The following is a 24,602-nucleotide window of genomic DNA, read 5'->3' as shown; positions in this document are numbered from 1 at the left end:
CTTCAATAGTTTTTAGACTTTTATCCTTGGGAATACTTGTGTAGAGTGCTTCCACATCTAGGGCAAACTTGTATTCTGCCTCAGGGTCAAAATCCATTCCTTTGAGAGGACTGAGCAAATGCGTAGTAACTTTTATGTAAGACAGCATCTCCATTACTAATGAACGTAGAAACCAAATTAACAAATGCTGACAAAGGTTCTGGGAGTGAGCCAATCCCTGAAACAATAGGGTGTCCAGGAACTGAGTCGTCCTGTTTGTGGCTTTTGGGAAGCGTGTAGAAATATGGTGTTTGTGGATTCTCAACCATAATATAATCCTTTATAATCAACTCCTGTTCGAGCGCTCTAGTAACTATATTTTTTTTAATCTCCACCTCCAATTCCTTAGTTGGATCAACAGTAAGAGCCTTATAATTTCTCTGGTCATTCAAAAGGCTGGTACCAGCCAATAGATATTTCTTTGCAGGCTGTAGAACTGTAGCCCCACCTTTATCTGAAGCTTTAGGACTTTATCATCTCTTCTTTCAAGTGCCTCCAGTGCTGTTCTTTCCCTTTTCTTTAAAAGTAAGGTTCTGATGCAGTACTGCTTTGGGATCTAAAACCTCAATCTCACGCACAACCCCTTGTTCAAAGGCAATGACATCAGGTGGCATCATTGTCGTAGGAGGATTGAAAAAGGACTTCCTTCTGAAGTCAGTATGGGTGTCATTAGTCAGAGGGGCAGGAGAGTCCCTGATACAAGTCATTACAAAAATCTTCCGGAAAAATTATGCAATCTCACATTGCAGTTTAAATTGGTCTGTTTGCTCTGCCCAGATGAAACCCAAGAATTGTTCAGAACTGCCTGTTCTTGAGTAGAGAAAGTAAAAATCGGTAAGATTGATTACAAGACTTATATCCTGCTGGTCCCTGGTTGGGGTTGTTGGTCCTTGGACTTGCTGCCGGTTGCGACTCCTTCGGATTCCTTCCACTGTACCTTTTTGTCTCATTTTCTTCCCCGTGGGCCGTCCCTTCCTAAAAAAGGTTTGTTTCCTTGGAAGAAAGGTGGTGGGGGACCAATTGGGCCAGAGAGCTGTATGGATTTGGCCAGAAGTGAATCGGTGGAGGAGTCGGATGGGAATACCGGGTGTTATATCTCCTCCCTTGCCGTAGAGTGTTTTTGGACTTAGCACTAGTAAATAAATCGCTACTCCATCTATCAGATTCGGAATTAGAAATCCAGTTACCCTGTCACCCTTTTTTGGTGAGTCTGCTTATCTGCTTTAGTAATAAAGTTGTTTTTTGTATGGGGATAAACCCTAGAATGAGAAAACTTCTCAATATCTTTATGTAATTTAGTTATTTTACTCTGGGTTAAGAACTATTTCAGTTCTGATACTTCTTTATTGGTTTCCTCCACTTTCTTTTTGAAAACACTCAGTTGAATCTGGCTTTTAAGATAGTCCTCATTCACTTTTATTTTTACCAGCATTGCTTCCGAGAGACGCTTTGCTGTTGTGATGATGAATATTAACCAGTCTCTACTACAGCACCATGCTATGAGAGGCCAGTCCTTCCTGAACTGCTAGTCCCCAAAAAACATTTGTGGTCAGTTATTTACTAGGAGCCTTGACAGGGCAGCATTGGCCCTTGGGTACTAAGTCATTATTGCTACGTAAAAAAGTGTCTTCACGGGTCTTTCTTCAAATTGGTAAATGCAGTTCACCCTTCAATCTGTGCCAGGGCTTGTGCTAAATTGCTATCCCCTATCAATGATGGAGCTGAAAGTATTAGTGACGCCAATTCATCTGGATAGGTCAAATCTGTCTGTTTACCACGGATTATGTGACTCATCTCTACATCAATTTAGGGGAAATCAATTATATACCCCTACAGCTGTACGCTGCACAATTAAACTGTCTACAAACTGCCTAGGGAATGTTACACACACTCTCTAGAGGGAGAGGTTTTTCTTGGACAACCAAGAAGGGTTTACATACTACCTCCCTGTAATTATATACCACCACAAAACAAAATACACTATCTCCATTGATGCGAAAAATCCCAGATTACTCCATAATGACCTCCATTCCAAAGCCCCTAGTGATTTTTCTTGTGACTTTCACACACCCTATTGGTGTCATGCTCCATCATCAAGCCTCATCCCGGTCCCTAAAAATCTGGATGGGTTCAACTGTATTCCAGGGAGCACTTTAAAGATATTTTCTCCAATGGGTGTCTAGATGTTAGAAGTTAAAATACCTAGGGTGCACCCCAGGATCCATTCATTTTAAGGTGCCCCTGGCATGGTTAAAAAACTATGCGAGTCCTAAGTCGGAGTATATTGTTCCTTCACCCTCACTATTGTCAACATGTTTCAGCCTACATTCTCAGGCCTCTCAAGGTCCAGGGCTTTCGTCAGGATTATTGCTAGCAGCCCAACATCTATTCGTCACTGTGTCCTGTATCCCTAGTCCGATCTGTCAGGGTTTCTTTAAGACATAACTAGACAAACAACATTAAAACACAAGTACTTGCATGCCATGGGAGCATGTATTCATGCCTGCTATTGAGCAAAGGAAAAGAGATCAACAAATAATTCGTACAAGTTAAACGGTTGAATGGAACAAAAAAAAAAAAAAAAAAAAAAAAAAAAAAATCACACAACCTTGGCGTACATCGTAGAGTTGATGTATAGAATTATTGATTCTAAACGTGCAAATTGTCATGCTCCCAAAAGGTACCACAACTTTTCTTACATACATGTAGATATTGGAGGTTGGACACGTTAGCACCTACGTAGTCTTTTTTAACCATTCCCAGGACACCTTATAATAGAGATATACCGGGGTGTACCCTAGGTATTTTTTAATCTTATAACATCTAGATCCCCATCAGAGAAAATATCTTTAACATGAGCCCTGGAATACGGCTGAGCCAATCCTGGTTTTTAGGGACCAGGATGAGACCCGATGATGAGGTATGACACAAATAGGGTGTGTGAGGGTCACAAAGGAAAAAAATAAATATATAAACACCCCTTGGTGCTTTGAAATTGAGATCATTATGGAGTTCATTTGCAAAATCATCTTTAATTGCTAGGTCTACCTCCGCGCTCACAGTAAGGCCTTTGTTTGAATAAATGGCAAGGTTATTATTTGTCAACCGGGTTAATGAAAATGTGTTGTTACAGTAATGAGACGGAATGAGTGGAGTTGATTTGTTTTTATTACTTTTATACAGAAGCTAGAGAATACAATAAATATGGAGCACTGTATTTAGAAGTGTGTGCTCTTACCCACTAAAACATGTCTCCCTCATATGGAAGACAGGAGGGCCCTCAGGACAGTTCTTTAATTTTCAGCCTTGGGGTTTCAGCTCACCTCATTTAAATCAACCCCTTCACCCCCTACCAATCTGACTTTAGCTTCTCAAATATAGGCAAGAAGGGTTTCTGGCGCCCACTGATGTTTAAGAATATTTTCAGAGATGTAAATGGAACTAACAATCTTAGGATGGGTAAATGCCATGGCTGGGGTGACTTCTGAGGAAGGAATGAAGCTATGTAGAGTACATATGAGTTGGTATGCCTTTGAAGGTATCTCGCAAAATATATTCTTTTAAGGGATTGTAGGACTGAATGGTTGCTTCCATGCATATGGACTGAGAAAGCTCCAACAGCTTTCTAAGACCTCTAGGATTTTGTCTAGAACGTTGTTAAAAGGATACATTATTTGGTTAGGAAGCAGGCTTTGAAGTTGGCGTAGGACCTTGGCCATCTGTGGAATATTATATATATGTATATAATGGGGTAGAGATCTGTATATCAATGAAGCAAAAGAACAACTTAGTAACAATGAATATTATTGTATATGTGATACTGCAGCATACAATGCTAGTATAGTTACAACATGGCAAAGATTATCGGAATGGCAAGAATTGGGTATCATCTCATGGCAAGAATACTGTTTTCTGAAACGTGATTTTCCGAAATTACCCATTCTGTATCTTCTCCCTAAACTCCATAAACACCCCACTATTCCACCAGGGAGACCAATTGTGTCCTCCATGGGCAGTGTTAACGAAAATGTATCCAAATATGTGGATCAGTTTTTAAAGGATTATGTCTCAAAGTTACCATCATTTGTCAAAGACACCAAAGATTTCCTGAACAAATTAGATGGAATCACATGGAACGAGAACTACCACCTGATTACCCTGGACGTGAACTCATTATATACTATAATAGATCACGTCCAGGGAGTCGAAGCCTGTATGCACTTTTTAGGCACTAGAGACATCACTTATCTCGAACATACACGCATGTTGGCTGACATGATGATGATATGCTTAAAAAATAACATCTTTATGTTTGATGGGGTACTTTACAGGCAGGTGCGAGGCACGGCTATGGGAACGTGCTTCGCACCTGGATTTGCAAATCTTTTCCTAGGAAAATGGGAAGAAGAAATTCAATCAAATCCATCCCTCACGAAATACTTTGAGTCAGTGACAGTATGGCTCAGGTATATCGACGATCTATTTATTGTCTGGAGTGGTGACAAACAAGAAGCTGTTGAGTTCATCAATGAACTCAACACTAATCCATACAATATTAGACTGACATTTACCATCAGTGAAAGGGAGGTGGAGTTCCTAGACACCCATATTGAGGTCATTGATGGGAAACTTGTTACAAGTTTATATAGGAAAGACACAGCTGGGAATAGCCTGCTCCATGCCCTGAGTGGCCACCCTGAACCTTTGAAGTGGAGTATTCCATATGGGGAACTACTCAGGGCAAGGAGAAATTGCAGCACAGACCACAAATTTTCGGAAGAAAAAAATAACATGCTTGAAAGATTTCGCCAGAGAGGCTACCCTGAATGGGTCCTCAATAATGCAGTACGTAAAATTGAAAGTGTAAGTAGAACTAAGGCACTGGAACAAAAAACTAATGACCCTGAAAACACAGATAGTAACATCAGACTTGTGACTACATACAACAACAGATCAGGAAAAGTGTGTAAATTGCTTACCGAGAATTGGAAAATTCTCCAGACTGATGCCATTATAGGGAAAGATATAGGAAAAAGACCCCTGATCACCTATAAGAGGGGCAAAAGTCTGAAAGATATATTGGTAAGAGGGGATATAACTGAACACAAAAGCCATCATTTCCATGATCTTAAAGGGTTCTTCCCTTGCGGGCATTGTAGAGCCTGCAAATTCAGTCACTCTGTGAGAGAATTTGACATCCCGGGGAGAAACAAAAAATGGAAAATCAACCAGTTTCTAACATGTAGCAGTAATTGTATCGTATATGTACTTGAATGTCCCTGCAAACGCAGGTATGTGGGGAGTACAATTTGCATGGTTAAGAAACGTGTGATGGAACATCTCCGTGCAATTACCAACGTAAATGTCCAATACCCAATTGCTAGGCATTTTTTGGATTTTCATCAATCCAATAACTCCTTGTTACGGTACTTTGCCATCGAACAAATAGTCTCTAATCCACGAGGTGGCAATAGAGACCTCAGATTGAGACAACAGGAGTCCAAATGGATACTTGAGTTGGAGACTAGATTCCCTGGAGGTCATAATCTGGATGAGGAACTAGCCTCTCATCTCCATATAGATTAAACAACCATCCAATATTGCGACTGCATTATGAGAAATCTTATGAATATGCTGTTTTCGTTTCTCTTTTGGATACTTTTGTCCCCTTGTTTCTCTTCGAGAAAGTAATGGCTATACATCTCTTATTTGTGTTTTTTACAGGAGGAAAGGAAGGGGCCCACTACGTGTCTGACCTCTCACGGGTTCCCTAACCTTTTCTTCCCCGGGCTCGGGACTGCACTGTACACAGATAAGAGAATTTTATGAATTTCTATCTATTTTGGAAATAGAATTGGTTATGTTGTTTAGTTTTGGTTTCTTTTGTTTATTTTGCACATTTGACGGTGTCATGGATTGAGTTGGGACAGTAACCTGCAATCTAATTTTAGTCTCGTAAGATGTTGCAAATATTTGATTAACGCCAAATCAATGTCACGTTTTGATATATAGTCTCCTTTCGGCACTAGACCGCCAGAATACATGAACAATAGACCCTTCATTTACTTTGCCACTAGAGCGATTGAATACAAATGCGTGTAAAGGATACACCGGGGCAAAATAAAACTTGTACCATAATGTGTCGATTGCATACTGTCACACGGAATGATTACTATATCAATAACGGCTATTCAGCCTTGAAATAGGACATAAACGATATTGAAATTAATGTACAGCAATGTATTCGCTAATGTAAATACTGTAAATATGTGAATATATGCATATCGAACGTGTATTCCCACAACACAAGTAATTTTTTGGTGTCTATTGAGCGATTCGCTTAACAAATGAAGTATGACTATAATCTGTAAATTTAAAAAACGTTGATTTTGGACTTTCCAATATGTCTGCCGCACTAAAACATCGGAATTGACTAACTAAGGGATAGTCCCACTTCTATTACCATGCTTTGTGTGAATTCACTTCATTGAACTTTATTTAAATTTATCCAAAATGTTCGTAGATTCGTGTGATCAAGACACTCTGTGTGTCGAAACGCGTAGCGAAGAATAAACTGCTGCCACTTTGGAATACCCGTGACTCTGAGTGTGCTTTGTTTACGTGCAATTGGATTGATATATATATATATATATATATATATATATATATATATAACATAAGGTTCCACGGGTCCAAAAAAGAGAAAAAAGGGATAAGGAAAACTGTGTGAAAGAACACTAAGACTACTGTCTAGATGAAAGAGTCCTCATAAAGAGGACCTAATCCCATCACCCACCGAAGTGGCATGCTTCATCATATGGGATCTCCTCTCAACCGCAACCTAGTGCGATTGAGGAGCTACAACTCCCAGCCTTCGTCAAATGGAGGAGCTCACGTATGTTTTAGCTATACTATGAGGACTAGATCTCCTAAAGATCGATGAAGCCAACCTTTGGTGTGGTTAAAAAATAAGTGTTATAGTGTAAATAAAAATAAAATTGACTATGAGGAGAGAAAAAACTGTTTAGTAAGTAACTCCAAGTGCCAATGTTAAAAATGTCAGTGAAGGCACAGTCCTTAACAAATTTTCAGACACGCGTCAAGTGGTCTACATGTTTCAGCTAACGATCTAAAACTGAGATCTTAGCTTTCTTCAGGACCAGTGCAAATAACTACTGCAGCTATTCAATGTGACAAATCACAAAGATATCAAAATACACAACATCCAGGAAATAAAAGTAACAATGGGACGATATAACCGACTGTCTACCTTAATGTCGTCTTGTTGACATATGAAACACTACCGCAGTAGTGAACAAATTCCTGTGAGATAAAGACAGAAGCAGAAATAAATGCTATATCTAAGTGCATAAAACACACAGTTTAACATCCAATAAAGAAGATCAACAGAATGAATAAAGCAAACTGCTACCAATCTTACCCGTATCAAATCGGGGATAAAGCCAACCACTCCTAGTCACAACTCAGGGCGTTAGGCAACGCTCTGCGAAAAATAAATACAAAAAATATTCTGAAAGTGCCCTTACTGAAAAGCAAGAGTACTCAACAGGTATGTAAATCCATCCATATGCACAAAAACAAACTAATGGTCGCATAGGCAGTACATCATAAATAGGGCTGAACAAGGGGAAAGAAGGGAAGAGCGGTGAATGACTAACATCTTAAGTATGATACAAAAGTCCATCCGCCAATGTTCAAAAATAGCCAAAGCCAAGGATGCCTGTACATCCGGATATTTAACATAACATCCAGTAGACCAGACCATGGCAATGGAGAAAGGATATGATCAAGAAGGACGGTTAAATGTAATATAGACCCTGGCAAACTGCAAACAGGAGAAGAAGGGCAGCTAAGGCAAAGAGCTCACTCATGTGTAAAGAGCAAGCCCTGCCCAAAAACATAATAAAATATCGTAACTTACAAATCAATGTATAATTACTCCCGGAATGCATGCAGAGCCAACCTGTTACGTTATTAGGGAAACTAGTTCTAAGAAAGTCAACCCAGGCAGCTGGCGTGCAACAGCGGATTCCAAAGATAGTAATAAAACAGTAAGCCGCTACCTACCTTTCCATCGTTACCCCGGGCTTCCATCCTGGTTGCTCCGAGTGGTAACCTGACACCGGCAGGACGCGACGTCTTTATGTCTAAAAGCTGATTGTAAACTTCGGGACGCATGCGTGGTGACGCAGAGACGCGTGAACAAGCATCCAATGGAAACCGTGAAAGGGATTAGCACGGCCCATTGCGTCAAAGTAGAAGGGAAATGTAGTCCGCATACGGGACTCATCCATCGTGAAACGGCAAAATGTAATTACTAAGAAATAGTAAATATTGAGTCAGTTTCACAAAGAAAAAGAAAATGTTTATATCGCACGACCAAAGCGGAACATCTACAAGAGATCCGCTACCATGGCTAATAAATTATGAGTCCCCAGTGGGAAACGGGGGATAGATGTTACTATCTTATGCCCATTCAAGTTCTAACAATCCATATGGAGCAAATATTGCCGGTTATAAAATAAATGTCTTTCAAAGAAAATGATATGTCTCTGCCAATAGAAGTATCAACAAGACTAGCTGTGCATCCATGCACGCCTATCAACGTAATTGTGAATTTCAAAAAAAGCTCAAGTCTAAACCCAGCTATTTTGCGTATGTAGAATGCATGAGCTTGCTACAAGTTCAAAGCATGAATAACAAGAGCCGGATCATGCGTTATAGAGCAATGTTGTAATAATCACCAACATATAACAAAATAACTCCAGATAAAATCATTAAATGCTCGTCCCCATAGTCTTGAAGAGGAAATGCATAATGCAGGTGTCCATCCAGAGTCTCATTGTACCAAAATCCACGGAATAGCATCATTAAGCCCTGACTGATCACTCCGTAACTTAAAAACCCATCGTTGTTCTTTATTAAAAAGAAATTTAAACACATCCGTGACATGTGGGGGAATGTACGGTTGCTCAAAGACAGTCCATGCAATTTGTTCTAGGCTGTGATTTAACTCCAATAAATGATTGGTCAAGCGTGTTGAGGACCTTTTGCACCGAATGGTACTCTTGTGTTCCATAATCCTCTGTTTGATTTTTCTTGTAGTCATACCTACATAGTGTTTAGGACATGGACATGTGATAAGATAAATCACTCTTTCACGGTTACAATTCGTGTGTCGAGTTTGTTTCCATGACCTACCCAAGCCTAAATCAATCTCAGTGGTATGCTTTGAAGAGAAATTGCTCCACAAATGAGGATTTAAAAAAACACGCTGAGGTTTTGTCGTGTAAACTCCGTGCTAGACATTATCCTCACAGAGTAATACGACAATCATACAAACGAGCATTTAACAACAACAGTGAGGCTCTGTTAGAAGCCACTACACCCAAAGCCTCGCTTGAGAGATTGACATTTGTTAACACTTTTAGTACCTCCTCGAATCACATCCAGAGAATTGTACGAAAACATTGGCGTATCTTAAATGTGGGAAATGAGAAATTATCTCTGCCTCTGTTTTCTTTTAAGAGAGGGACCAATTTACGTGATTCCTTAGTGCACACAAGACCAAGAAATGTAATGAACTTTAAACCTAACACTTTGTGGAATCTCCCGCCTGTTGTGGGACACCATCCCTGTGGGAATTGTGCAGTATGTCCCCAAACAAAGCATACCACTGAGATAGATTTAGGCTTGGGTAGGTCATGGAAACAAACTCGACACACGAATTGTAACAGTGAAAGAGTGATTTATCTTATCACATGTCCATGTCCTCAACACTATGTAGGTATGACTACAAGAAAAATCAAACAGAGGATTATGGAACACAAGAGTACCATTCGGTGCAAAAAGTCCTCAACATGCTTGACCAATCATTTCTTGGAGTTAAATCACAGCCTAGAACAAATTGCATGGACTGTCCTTGAGCAACCGTACATTCCCAACATGTCACGGATGTGTTTAAATTTCTTTTTAATAAAGAACAACGATGGGTTTTTAAGTTACGGAGTGATCAGTCAGGGCTTAATGATGCTATTCCGTGGATTTTGGTACAATGAGACTCTGGATGGACACCTGTATTATGCATTTCCTCTTCAAGACTATGGGGATGAGCATTTAATGATTTTATCTTGAGTTATTTTGTTATAGGTTAGTGATTATTACAACATTGCTCTATAACGCATGATCCGGCTCTTGTTATTCATGCTTTGAACTTGTAGCAAGCTCATGCATTCTACATACGCAAAATAGCTGGGTTTAGACTTGAGCTTATTTTGAAATTCACAATTACGTTGATAGGCATGCATGGATGCACAGCTAGTCTTGTTGATACTTCTATTGGCAGAGACAGATCATTTTCTTTGAAAGACTTTTTTTTATAACCGGCAATATTTGCTCCATATGGATTGTTAGAACTTGAATGGGCATAAGATAGTAACATCTATCCCCCGTTTCCCACTGGGGATTCATAATTTATTAGTCACGGTAGCGGATCTCTTGTAGATGTTCCGCTTTGGTCGTGCGATATAAACATTTTCTTTTTGTTTGTGAAACTGACTCAATATTTACTATTTCTTAGTATTTACATTTCGCCGTTTCACAATGGATGAGTCTCGTATGCGGACTACATTTCCCTTCTACTTTGACGCAAGGGGCCGTGCTAATCCCTTTCACTGTTTCCATTGGATGCTTGTTCACGCATCTCTGCGTCACCACGCACGCGTCCCGAAGTTTACAATCAGCTTTTCGACATAAAGACGTCGCGTCCTGCCGGTGTCCGGTTACCGCTCGGAGCAACCAGGATGGAAGCCCGGGGTAACGACGGATAGGTAGGTAGCGGCTTACAGTTTTATTACTATCTTTGGAATCCGCTGTTGCACGCCAGCTGCCTGGGTTGAGTTTCTTAGAACTAGTTTCCCTAATAACGTAACAGGTTGGCTCTGCATGCATTCAGGGAGTAATTATACACTGATTTGTAAGTTACGATATTTTATTATGTTTTTGGGCAGGGCTCGCTCTTTACACATGAGTGAGCTCTTTGCCTTAGCTGCCCTTCTTCTCCTGTTTGCAGTTTGCCAGGGTCTATATTACATTTAGCCGGCCTTCTTGATCATATCCTTTCTCCATTGCCATGGTCTGGTCTACTGGATGTTATGTTAAATATCCGGATGTACAGGCATCCTTGGCTTTGGCTATTTTTGAACATTGGCGGATGGATTTTGTATCATACTTGAGATGTTAGTCATCCACCGCTCCTTTCTTCTTTCCCCTTTTTCAGCCCTATTTATGATGTACTGCCTATGCGACCATTCGTTTATGTATTTGTGCATATGGATGGATTTACATACCTGTTGAGTACTCTTGCTATTCAGTAAGGGCACTTTCAGAATATTTTTTGTATTTATTTTTCGCAGAGCGTTGCCTCACGCCCGGAGTTGCGACATGGAGTGGTAGGCTTTATCCTCGATTTGATAAGGGTAAGATTGGTAGCAGTTTGCTGTTCATTCTGTTGATCTTCTTTATTGGATGTTAAACTGTGTGTTTTATGCACTTAGATATAGCATTTATTTCTGCTTTTGTCTTTATCTCACAGGAATTTGTTCACGACTGTGGTAGTGTTTCTTATGTCAACAAGATAACATTAAGGTAGACAGTTGGTTATATCGTACCATTGTTACTTTTATTTCCTGGATGTTGTGTATTTTGATATCTTTGTGATTTGTCACATTGAATAGCTACAGCAGTTATTTGCACTGGTCCTGAAGAAAGCCAAGATCACAGTTTTAGATCGTTGTTGGCTGAAACATGTAGACCACTTGACGCGTGTCTGAAAATTTGTTAAGGACTGCGCCTTCACTGACATTTTTAACATTGGCACTTGGAGTTACTTACTAAACAGTTTTTTCTCTCCACGTAGTCAATTTTATTTTTATTTACACTGAAACACTTATTTTTTCACCACACCAAAGGTTGGCTTCATCGATCTTTAGGAGATCTAGTCCTCATAGCGTAGCTAAAACATCCGTGAGCTCCTCCATTTGACGAAGGCTGGGAGTTGTAGCTCCTCAATCGCACTAGGTTACAGTTGAGAGGAGATCCCATATGATGAAGCATGCCACTTCGGTGGGTGATGGGATTAGCTCCTCTTTATGAGGACTCTTTCATCTAGACAGTAGTCTTAGTGTTCTTTCACACAGTTTTCCTTATCCCTTTTTTCTCTTTTTTGGACCCGCGGACCCTTATGTTTATATAGATTGAGTAGGGGGACTTGTCCACATGGCCCTGTAGCTTTCCCTCAGACCCCATCATTTACCTGTTTTCATTGCATCTGTGGAATAGTCAGATCAGTTTTCGGGCACTATAACATAGATTTGAGCTGATAGCAGTGCTTCTTGTCTGGTGATGTGGGGCAAACCCAGCAAACGTTACACCCGTTGATGGGAAGGAGACAATGTGTTTAAGTTCTTTGAAGCAGAATTTGGAGTGATTTGAAGGTGATGGGACCATTGGGGGGGGGGGGGGGGATTGGCAATGGAAAATGGATTATTTGAACGTGGCCTAAAGGAGGAAACTTGCAAGCTTGTGTTAATAGTGCGAAAGATGGATCCACTCTTGTGGTCAAGATTAATCAACAGCAAGGTGAAGTAGCATCCTGTGTGGATATCTGATCAGCTGAGTAAAATGACTGGAAGTTGAAGAGTCAGAGTGTGCAGGGTAACATGTTTCATGCAGAATTCTAATTTGTAAATTTATTTATTGCACCACAGGAGTACATATATGTGTGTGGCATGCTATGAAAACATTAGGGAAATAGGAAGAGGAGAGCCGCATTGACGGGGATTGCAAGAGGTTTTAGACCTACGATTAAAAAGCATTAGATGGGAGGAAAACACTAGTATACTGTTGAACATTTGTCACTTTTGAAGACAAAATGGGAGGCTGTGTAACTTATTGGTGATTCCAATCATGTATACAGTTTGATTGAAAAGAAAGAAGAACATGAAGATTCTGTATTTCTGCGACCAGTTTCCTCGGAGAGTGCACTTCAAATCGTAGATCCTTTGTTATTTGTATTTCTGGATTTTAACAGCACAGCTGTAACACAGCCCCATTTCTAGTAATAAACATAGAATAGGATTTGGGTCTGCCCCTTTGAACCACTGGCTTTCAGTCTCTTTAATCCATTGGTTCGAGGCTTTGTCAATCATGTCTTGGCTTAGCTCAGTTAATTATTCATCTCTCATCTAAAGCTACTGGATGATTTGGAGGTCTCTGTCTGCCTCCACTCGAGTGCTTAAATTGAACCGCATTAGGTAGTACTTTACAACTATAGCCCTGTGTGTGCTCATGCTGGTTCACTTCCATATGCCCCTCCCTACAGTGTTAATGCAAGCATTAAACCCATACCTACTGGCTTTGCCAGTGCTTGTTCTGCGCAGCTATCACAATACATTTCATGAAAGCCCTCGAGTATCTTTTTTTTCCACATTTATTTTTATTGAATTTTACAACTTCGATGTTCTAAAGTGACTACGCAAGAGGTAGCGACTTAATAATAATATAGAACACCAGTGTTATATCACATCTGGTCTGCAAAAGTAACAACACATGTCATACAGCAGGAGACCGAAGATGAAAGCTGTGCAATACCTTAGCTAAAGGAACACATAAATGGGTCTCTGGACTCGAATCAAGGAGACCAGATCCCATCTAGGACATGGATGAGAAGTATGCACTATTATAATCCCCGTCCCCTCACCTTTCAAGTCCCCTCATCTCCCCCACAATTGCACGGCACAGCTACCCCCCGCCCATCACCCCTCAGCTTTATAACGAGGAAGTCGTCTTGTCCCTTCTAAGATGCATGGGAGGTCCGTATTCCTTTGTGTATCTCAAATTACTTCAAAGCCATGACACAAAAACCGGACAACGTTTTCCTACTGATGCTGCCATTTGATACACTTGCAGATGATGCCGTGAGAAACACAAGTTTAATAATACCAGGAAGATTAAAGTATTGGGAATGCAGAACAAAGGCATGCTCCCTACAACAAACAACTTTCCAGTTCTGTGACATCCTTGAACTTCATCAGCCCCTTCTCCAATATATTTGCACACGCTGAACAATTCCAAGACCTGACTCAAAGCTCCCACGACACGCAAAAGGATGCAGTCACTTAATTTAGGAATTAAGTAGCTGCCTTCACTAGAGTCTGCTCTTAATTTTTTTTATATAAAAAAGTGAAAAAGGAACGCCCAGCGGTGAAAGAATGAGGATTAAATGCTGGAGATCTATTACCACTTGCCTCTCGCAGACAAAACAAGCATTGGCATAGCCAATAGGTCTCGCTTTTGGGACCTTATAAGTATTTAGTTATGCACCACAATATCCTTGGTGCAACAACAACTGTTGCATGGCTAAACACTGATAAGGTCTCAAAACCGAGACCTATTGGCTATGCCAATGTTTGTTTAAAGGTTTTGACGGCAACGTCTCCGGGGACCTAAAAGGGCCAGGCTCACCAAGCCCAAAAAATAGATATAAGAATTTTAAAAATCCTGACGGTTACGGGCCAGCAAAGGAACTAGATTGTAGAAGCAGAAACAAAAGAAGGATTACAGAGAGTTAAGAAGGTACACAGGATCGAATGAGGAAAAGAATAGTATGTGATGTAATTTGCATTTGTATAGCGCTGCCCACCATTGTTATAGCATCTCAGCACTTTAACCGTTTGGACACTTAAGGATCTGGAAGTCCATCACTTGAGCTGCAAGAACCATTGTGTGATAGTGTGTGAGGTTTTGTTGGCGTTTGGTTACACCTAGCTCCGGGATGTAGTTGAAGGAGAACAGTGTACAGAATAGGGGCGTTGGGGCAGAATGAAGAGGCGGGACAAAATGGACAGGGTGAAAGTGAAGCGAGGTCAAAGAAGGGAGAATGGATTGAGATGCAGATAGAGAACAGAATAAGGAGGGTGAAAAGAAAGAGAGAAGTAATCCGAATAGGTAGCGGGGAAGAATAAGAGAAAGAGATAGGTTGGGTGGAGGAGATTCAATAGAAAACCCGGGAGAACAAAGAGGGCAGAGTTAGGGGAGAAGGCAACAATGAAACAGAAGAGGAGAGGAAGCGTAACCGAATGGGAGAAGAAATCTGAATAGAGAGCTAAGGCAGAAATTGAATTGGGGTCAGAAAGAAATGGCAGCAATTAAAGAGAGACAGAATACATGGCGAGTGGTGGAAACAGAATGGAGAACTGGGGAGACATCAGGCCTCGAGGCCAAAGAAGACAAAAGGAGAGATGGCAGAAATACGAACTGGGGCAGAATGGAGAGCAAAGGCAGAATGAGAAGGGGAAGAAAGGCTGGGTGGAGGGGTCAGATTGGAAAGAATGGGGGAAGAGAGGCAGGAGGAAGAGAAAGGAGACAGACAGGAGCAAGAGGGGAGGGACTGCAACAACATAGGAAATAGGGACAGCTTGCAGTATACGAGTTGAGGTTAGAATGGAGGAAGGGGATAATGCAGTGGAAAGGGAGAGACTGCGGGGCAAAGACAGAGAGGGAGTAGTAAAGACAGAGAGGGGAGAGAAAAGACAGAGGAGAGGGTAGAGCGAGAAAGGGAGAAAAGGGCCAGAGAAGACAAAGACAGACGGGTGAGGTGGCAGAATACGAGCTAGGGTCAGAGTAGAGTCAAATGGCCGGATGAGAGGGAGAGAATTCAAGTTGGATGGAGGGAACAGAATGGGTAAAGGACAGCAAGGAAGTAAAGAAGTGATTTAAATGGGCAGGCACTGTCCGGTACTCCGTACCCGCACTTCTTTAATTTGAAAGAAGTGCAGGTACTGCATTTCTCAGTACTGCTGCAATACATTTGACGGGAAAGTACCAGCCCTTCTCTGGAGCAAACAGGTATTCTAAATCACAGGTATTTTAAATCGAGAGTACCTGCACGTCTGTATTTCCATTTTAAGCAGTGGAGTAAAGGAAGGCTGGAATGAAGTGGCAGGCAGATAAATAAGGGAACGGCTGCACATACTATGGTGAAGACTTGGTACACTACGAGATTCTGAAGCATCACAAAATAGCAAGAGCATGATCATCTCTGAAAAGGCGCAGGGGAAGGACATGAGCGGTGGTGCCAAGAGCAACAGAGCAGACAACTGCACGCCGAGCTGTGACCCGCAGCAACCCGGGCAGGGAGTGACTATTAGCAATAGATTGCTGTAAAGTGAAAGCAAATTTGTGTACGCGCTTGGCGGGGGCGGGGGAGCGCATTCCAGGCGGGGGAGCGGACCCTTTGAAGTACGATGCCAAACGGATTGCATGGCGGCACGATGCACGCGATTGTGCGCGTGCTCGCCATGCAATCCACTTTTGGGAGCACTTTTGGGAGCCCCTTACTAGAGTCTCGCATTGCGATTGCTACGCGATAGCTAGGCGAGACCTAAAAACGAAACTGAATTAGGAATCAGTAGGAGAGAGTACTACCTGCAGTCGGTGAGAACGCTACCAACTGTTGATTAAAGAAGAAGGGAAGGAGTGTACTTCAATAGTGTTCTTCAGCCTGTTCACTTGTAAACATTATAGGTTCTGCATGTGGGAGGACAGACCCAAAACTGCACGATTTCGTTTAAGGTACAGTACAAAACCTATGAAAATGTTCTTACACTTTTTCCTTTAGTTCGGGCAAATCCAGGTACCAGTGTTCATCACAAATTATTTTCTTTTCATCTTCTTCCAGCTGTTTTCTAGTTTCCGCATCCAAGCCTCGCTGCATAAACTGAGAGATAAAAAAGTGAATTAATTATAACTTTTAATACACTTGGAGCAGTGAGCTTTCTCAAATCGTAGAAAATGTGTTTTTGTGATGGCCTGTCACGAAGCAATCTTTATATGCGTCATCGGCTTGTACAAGGACGGATTTAATATAAAAGAACAATTCACTTTAGGTCTTATTTTCTGTTCTGTACTCTCAGGTTATTTTACTTGACAATGCCGCTGGATGGACATAGAAGGCGCATTTGCTCCCTGCTCATTAAATATGCCTCATTTTAAGGCCAGGAGAAGATAATAAACAAGAAGCGCAGCCTTGCAAAATACATTACCACACTGGGTGCGTTTTTTGCTCAATGTAATCCACACACGGCGCTGTTGTGGCTGCACAAATACCTGCAGGTATTACTTGAAGGAAAAGGTGTCTGAAGGAAAAGGTGTCTGGGGGAAAAAAACCGTGACTAAGTGAAAATAGTGGCTAATCTTTATATATGCGTATGGTTTTATATAGCGCGAGTCTAGCTATAAAGGAGGGGAGTACTCTTCCAAGAAGAGAGGGGAGAGAGGACAGGAAGTGGAGGGTTTATAGAGAAAGCATATGGAATGGACAGAGGGAGGGTAGAACTACAGAGGGCAGTACGATTCAGAAATAGATTATACGGTTAAGGGCAGCCAGGAAGTTATACAGAGAGGGGGCATTTGAAGACTAGAACCTGGAGTCACTTCCCAAAAAGCAGGAAAGATGGTGATTGGCTTATTGGGACAGGGATAGAATTCCAAATCCTTGGTGCACAGAACGAGAAGTTCTCCTTTCTGGTCTTCTCTTTCCAATCTGCTGAGCACTGAAGAGATCCTTCAATTTCCATTAAACTAGCCCAAAGACATTTTGAATGTCAGGCCATTAATTTCGCACACATACCTTAACATGCCATTCTGCAACACTCGCCGGTTATGCCTTCAACTGAAGTAGTCACAGGGAAAGAAGTTTTGTGTGGTCTGCAGGCTATAGATGACAAGCTTTAAAGGTGTACCCTTAATCCATCGTAGGCACTAAATCTGGAGTCATTAGGTCTCAGGTACGTTTTGCTACATTTACAACAGGAACATTACTTCACAGGCAAGTACTGTTAAGAATTACATGTCAAAACAAATGTTTATGTTCTTTACCTTTTCCTAGAACATATATATTTTCGACCAGCGAGTGGGTGGTTTGTTCGCACAATAGATCAATAAGTCACCAATCTCGAGTGCCTTCTCTTCCTAAAGACACATACGCGCTTAATCAACATATGCTAGCAGGGTGAGAAGTTTACTCTCTGAAAACGTTCTATTAGAACAGACGCGTAACAACAATCCCACGATAATTGTGGCACCTTTCCCAAACTATTATTCCTTTCTTTTCTAAGCTTAACCATTAATCCTATCATTATGTCAAGGTTCCACGTGAAACAAACTAGGTTAACATGGGCTTCTTCCTTAGGACTATAAAAGATTTTTTCACCACTGTTACGCAATGTGTCACATTTTCGTCCTTTGCAAGAATGTTGTATGTTAACAGTCCGCTTTCACCGGAGCATATTTTATTTTTGAATTGCAACATAACTTTCATCAGGGAAATGGCTTCTGCGGTATTCAATCCCTCGAGAGCTGCCACAGATGTGTGGGCATCCAGAAAAGTACAAAGTCATGAACCTCTACTTCTGCAACACATTTTTTTTTTTCTTCATAAGACCTTACACCACATCGACAACAAGCCTGCTTCGGCTCTTATGCCCACACCTTCCCACAGAATCGTGCAATGGTCAGCCTTCAACGCCCTATCTCTCACTGATCTAGCAAACATACTCATCTCTGTCAAAATAACTCCTTATAAAGATGTCTTACCCTCGTCCTTCATCAAAGCTTGCTCTGGAGATGCTCCTATTCACCATTGTCACTACCTCCCACACTCAATGCATCTTCCCAAATGCTCAGACTGGCCAGATTCTCCGAATCCTACAAAAAAACTACACTAGACCCCAATGAGCGCACCAATTACTGGCCCAGCATTCACCTACTATTCATCAGCAAGATCACTGAAAAAGCAGGTCACATTAATGCTAACCAATCTGTATGATACAAGCTTGGCTTTAGATGAAGCTGCAGTACGGAGACTCTACCTTACACCTCTTAGACAATACCCTCCTGAACACAAATGATGGCCCCCCGGTCTCCTGATATTGGTGGATCGCTCAGTTGCCTTCGATGCAGTCTACCATCCCATCCTAATGCGCACTCTGGAGTCTCGAATGGGATTCACTGGCAATGTCCTTCACTGGTTGTCCTCTTACCCTTCCAAACAACATCAGTTTGTTCATGTGCGCACATCCAAAAAGATCCCTATCACCTGCTGAATCCCCCAGAGTTCCATACGGCGTCCATTCGTCTTCAACCTCTACATGGAGCATCTTGGTGCTTAAAATACACAAGTCTACCTGAAAGTCTTCTCAATCTTCTCTATTTTTTTTTTTTTTTGTAATAGAAAATTTTCATTTCTTTTTGCAAAACGAACAGTTCATTGGAGCAAGGCAGATGCAGATTAAGATCGCCGCATAAAACAATACGGGTGGGCCAGTGTGCTAATTCCCCTGAGATCAGGTTGATGATTCCAGGATCATCTGTGTTGCTTCCATAAATTGAACAAAGGGTAAAAGGGGTATTATTAGAAAGGTGGCACTCAGTGATAACCCATCTGCCTAGGGGATCAGACTTGACCCGGGGTGAATAAATGGAGTCTTCTCTTAGCGAGAATTCCAACCCCCCTGGTTTTAGAGCCTTGAGTGGTGGCCCCCAGGACTTGGAAGCCCAAGGAGTCTAGAAGATGCTTCTGGGAGCCCTCTATGTGAGTTTCTTGTATACAGTAAATATCCCCCCCCAGAGATCGAAGCCCCAGTGCAACATTTTGCCTTTTAGAGCGATCATTTAATCCGCATATGTTAACAGACACAATTCTTAATACATCTAAGGTAGCAACTTAAAGGGAAAAAAATGAGAAGAAAAAAATAAGTAATACCACATCAAACTCTCAAATTTGTGTCCTAATCTGGAACATGTGAATTTTAAGTGTATATGTGTGTGCGCAGAAAGACATAAGAAACTAGAATTTAAATTTTCTGTGTCAAACTTTCCCACTTGAGGTGCCATCCCCAACCCTCCCCACTTCCCCCCCGCCCCCCTTTTTTGAGCAATCAGGAAAGGCCTGAATGATGGTAATCAACCTAAGCTCGACTGCCAGCCACACCGGACTAAGGAAAAAAACTTTTACTCTAGTTTGATGAATCGACCAGGAGCCCCCTCTTACATTCCCCCCCCCCTTTCCCTTCCCCCCCCTTTCCCTCCCTCTCTTTCCCCAAAAGAGAAAGAAAATAAAGAAAATGTGGAAAGGCAAAGAGGCTGAAAAGAAACAGAAAAAAGAAAACTAACAGAAGTCACTATCGAGTGAAGTCATATACAGTCAAAAGGGTTCGCATCATATGCTTAATTTAGTGATCAACAAAGTAGTTAAATATTATTTCTTTCTGATTTTGAGTTCCTCCAAAAATTCCCCAGCTTTGATCTCGGAAAGGAAAATCTTGATATTCCCGTTGGAGATCACTTTGAGCCTTGAAGGATTCATAAGGTACACTTCCGCACCCTGCTGTGGAAAAGGAGAGATTAGCTGCCTCATACGCCATCTTCGTTCAAAAGTCTAATGGCAGAAGTCAGGTTTGGCAAAGAATACTATCCCGTTGGCTCCTTTCTTTGAATTGAAACGGGCCTGTTCATTTATAATCTGTCTGAGAAGGAAATTTCCGAAATAAACGAGGAACACCCTTGGTTGTCCCCCTGATGAATTGCCACTGTTGTGCAGTCGCTTTTGATGGAAGGGGAATCGATGCGCCCTCTGTACTTCATGGTCCCAATCCCAGCCTGGATAGTCTGGGAAGGAATCTTGTAATAGTTTAACTATAAAGCGCCTTGGATCGTCCCCTTCCTTCCCCTCCGGAACGCCAAGTAAGCAGAGGTTGTTCCGGCGCTGGCGATTTTCCTGTTCCTCGATCCTTGCCATCATGTCCATCATACAAGCTGTATTGGACTCCCCCTGTTTGGTGGCCAGGGCTTCAGTTTCCAGGTGTTCAGTTTGTGCTTCTATCATAGTAACTCTATCACAAACGTCGACACAAGTCTTATTCAATCACCTCAGCCCACCCTGTAGTTTCTTAGCAGCGATCTTGGCTATACGGTTGTCCGTCCGAACCTCTCCATGGAACTCCTTGATGGATGTTAGGATGGAGGCTAGAGAAGGCTCGGAGAAGTCTGCTTGCAAACTCTTTGTGCTCCCCCACTGAGTAGCATTTAGCTCATCTTCGTCAGGTAAGTATGACATCTGGGAGTCGGAGTAGTCCCACTTAAGCTGGCTGCAACGTTAATTTTTGCTGAGAGATGTTTTGTGGCACAAAACCATGCCTGTATCCTTGTGTGAATCCTCACTGTCCCCTTCACTGGCATCCTCGGATCCATCCTCGAGAGAGGAAGTAGGTGTACCGTCAGAGACCGAGTAGAAGTGTTCTGCTCCTGCCTCCGGGGTCCAAGGGTTCCGGGAGCCTGAGGGCACTACCAGACTTTGAATGACTTTATTAGTCCCTGCTTCTCCAGTGTCAGGAGTGAAAAGCGGGGATCCCAAAGCTAGTATCACTGTGTAGATTGTCTGAACCCAGTGTTTGTTGGAAAGGCGGAGTCAAAAGGGTCGTGGCATCGGTGAGTAGTTGTACAAGAAAAGGGGTTTGGGGGACCCCGTCTTGAATTCTTGCGGGTTCAGAGATCTTAGCAGTGTCGATGTCTGGGCTATTAGGCATGGCGTAACTGGGCCTGCCCTCTGTTGTGTCCCCCTGTTGCAGTGCACCTGTCTTTGGGGTCTCTGCTGGTGGGTGGTTAGTGGAGGAAATAAGAGTTTTAGTGCTGGGGTTTAAAGGAGTTTATTCAGATCCCAGGAAAAATTTTGCGGGGGGGGGGGGGAGGGGGGTTGTGCAGTGTTAATGTTTTTAGGCTCTCCGGATGTATCCCCTACCCCGGATTTACTCCATAATTTGCCCAACACTTTTTTGTCCCCACTAACCTCAGGCTTTGTCTTTGAAGATTCTTCTGAAGGATTACAGGCTGCACCTTTAACATCGTTGGCGTCCTTTGGATCCTTGACAGCTGCAAGCGTTTTTTGCTTAGAGCCTCTCCGTGTCCCCGGGGCACTCATAATGTTTCTGCTAAGTCCGTGTAGCCTCTCACCCTGATTTCCGTTAAAAGGAAGAAACCGGTGGTTCCAGGACTCGCTTTCTGAATTTAAGGCGGCTAGAGAGGCCGGGGAGAGGATTGCCGCTGCTAAAAAGTACGAAGAAATGAAATGTAGCACAGCCCAAGCTTGCGGGTCGGAGAAGGTCACCGGTGTCTTACAGATGGCACGTTTAACCCAGGCGATCGTATCCAAAATGGGACATCCCTCGTGAAGCAGCAATCTTGAAAACAGCCTTAACACTCTTCCTGCATCCCGAGAATGGTGAGCGCGGTAATCCAACATCCCAGTGAACACCGCAGGACAGCTAGTCGAGCGTTACACATCCGGTGTGAGCAGCCGATCAGCGCAAGCTCAGGGCGATTCCATCTTGCTCTCTCCCCGAAAAAAACCAATAATTTGATCTTCTCTACTTTAGACGTCCAACACCTCAAAAACTGCTTTCTCATCATCCAGGCCTGGAGGTTTCACCCCTACCCAAAACTCATTCCAACCAAAATACTGGTTATTTGCAAAAATGAACAAACAAGAAAAGTGCAAAACTGTCTCTATTACATGAACCTTGTTAGCTTCAAACCCATACTTTTGCTGAAAGGCAAGTCACTTGGATTCACTCTGAACACCAACCTCTTCCTCAAGGAAAACACTGCGAAAACTAGAAAGATAGCCTGGTACGGTTGTAGGACGAAACAATGCAGGGAAATACAGCGCATGCCTGCACCACGCATTTGTGTGCACCCCGCATTTCTTTTTTTACAGCGCTTATGCCTTTACAATGCATTATATATATATATATAAATAATGTATTTTTGTGTGGGGGGGGGGGGGGGGGGGGGAGACCCCCCCCCCCCCACACAACCACCTTACCTTAAATGCATGGTAAAGGTATGCATTGTAAAAACATACACGAGGTAAAAACATGCATGCTAAAAAATGAGTGGTTAAGGCACACTGTGGTAAAAACCTTGTTGTAAAGGTTGTTTCCCGGCTGGTACCATCTGTTTCTTCAAAAGATAGCGAAACAGGTTAAATCAGAAAGCAACTTCAAAAATGCAGTTCAATCCCTAATATTCTTGCATCTGGATTGTGACAACATCATGTTTTATGGCCTTGCAGACTTCACACAGACACCAATTACGGGAAAATAACACTCTACGGCAGGTATCATCCAAGGCCTGAAGAAATATGATCACATCACCCCTCATCCCGTTGGAACTCTATTGGCTTACCTTGCTGGTCCGCATCACCCTAAAAAACAGCTGCATCGTTTACAAAGCCATAACAACCTGCATAGCAACTTATCTTGCAGACAAGATAACCATCTCTTGTGGTAACAGGCCGTTTCCATGTATGCATCCAGGATCTGGAACACGATCCCTGAATCCATCAGGAAAGTCCCAATGCTGCTTCAATTTAGGAAGAAGTTGAAGACACCTATTTAACGAGCACTATCTCACAGTGCAGTCCAAAAACCAAGTACCTCTGCTATCACTTGCTAATGTTATGTTGTTCCTTGACCGTGTAGAATGCTGGGTTGCCTTTAAGCTAGGTTTCTGCTATAGAAATATCAAATGCATACATTCATCTTTGAATGCGATTTATTTTATTTTTTTAAAGGCACTAAGCATGTGTCCATGTACACATGTGTGGGCAGCAATGCACAGTTTAGGATGGGGCGGGGGGACTAAAGACAGCAGCAAGTGAGCGAAACAATATAAAAGCCCCAAACATGCACTGCAAAGCAAGGTCTGGCATCAGCAGTAGAAGGATAACATATCAAAACAAAGAGACCAACAGGGTCATGGGTGGGAGAAACATAAGAAAATGGAGGAAAAGCCATTGATTCAGGAGGAAGGATGTGAGCTAGGCAACAAAGTCATGCAACAAAAAGCAAGGGTCTGACCCAAAGCCCTCTCTAAGTATATGTAATGCATTGGAAACAAAAGACAACAACTAAAGCGGTATGTTGCATAGCCCTAAAAAAGGAGGACACTTTAGGCACGGAGGCATTGATTTGGCACCATGGAACGTCATAAACTGTATTTGGGATATATTTAAGTGTTCACTCAACTTGACAAAGTCCATGGGACCCCGTAGACAGTAACAAGAAGAAGAGACTAACAAATATGGAGGACTGAAGCCTCCCTTTATTTGAGATCATGTCAACAGCAACACTAACATCAATCAGAATGACAGGAGCTACACCACCTTTGTCTGGGATTTGTCCAAGATCCTCTGATAATGCAAGAAAGGCAGCCTGAAGGGATGGAAGTTGCTCTTGTGGCTATATCTGAAGATCATAGAAAAAGTCAAAAGGCAAGATAGGAGGATTGTGCTTACAAGTTACTTTCGTACTCCAAAGCAGCAAACTCTCATGGGGCACAGTAAAAACGCTTCACAACTCATGCCAAAATATCCAATCATCTTTCATGGTGCACAGTTCACACAGTGTCAACATCATCTCAAATGT

General features: G+C 42.2%; 1 protein-coding gene across 1 annotated transcript in view; it reads right to left on the bottom strand.

The window, feature by feature from the left end:
* The window catches only part of MPHOSPH6 (M-phase phosphoprotein 6), a 99,596-nt gene that overhangs the window by 49,818 nt on the left and 25,176 nt on the right, over positions 1-24,602 (bottom strand). The window contains exon 2 of the mRNA XM_085637434.1: positions 16,725-16,837. Within this exon, the coding sequence (XP_085493560.1) occupies positions 16,725-16,837 (113 nt within the window). The remainder of the gene's footprint in view (positions 1-16,724; positions 16,838-24,602) is intronic.

The sequence above is a fragment of the Triturus cristatus genome, chromosome 12 (genome assembly GCF_964204655.1).
Source record: "Triturus cristatus chromosome 12, aTriCri1.1, whole genome shotgun sequence".
Classification (NCBI taxonomy): Eukaryota; Metazoa; Chordata; class Amphibia; order Caudata; family Salamandridae; genus Triturus; species Triturus cristatus.
This window is presented reverse-complemented; position numbering and strand designations above follow the sequence as displayed.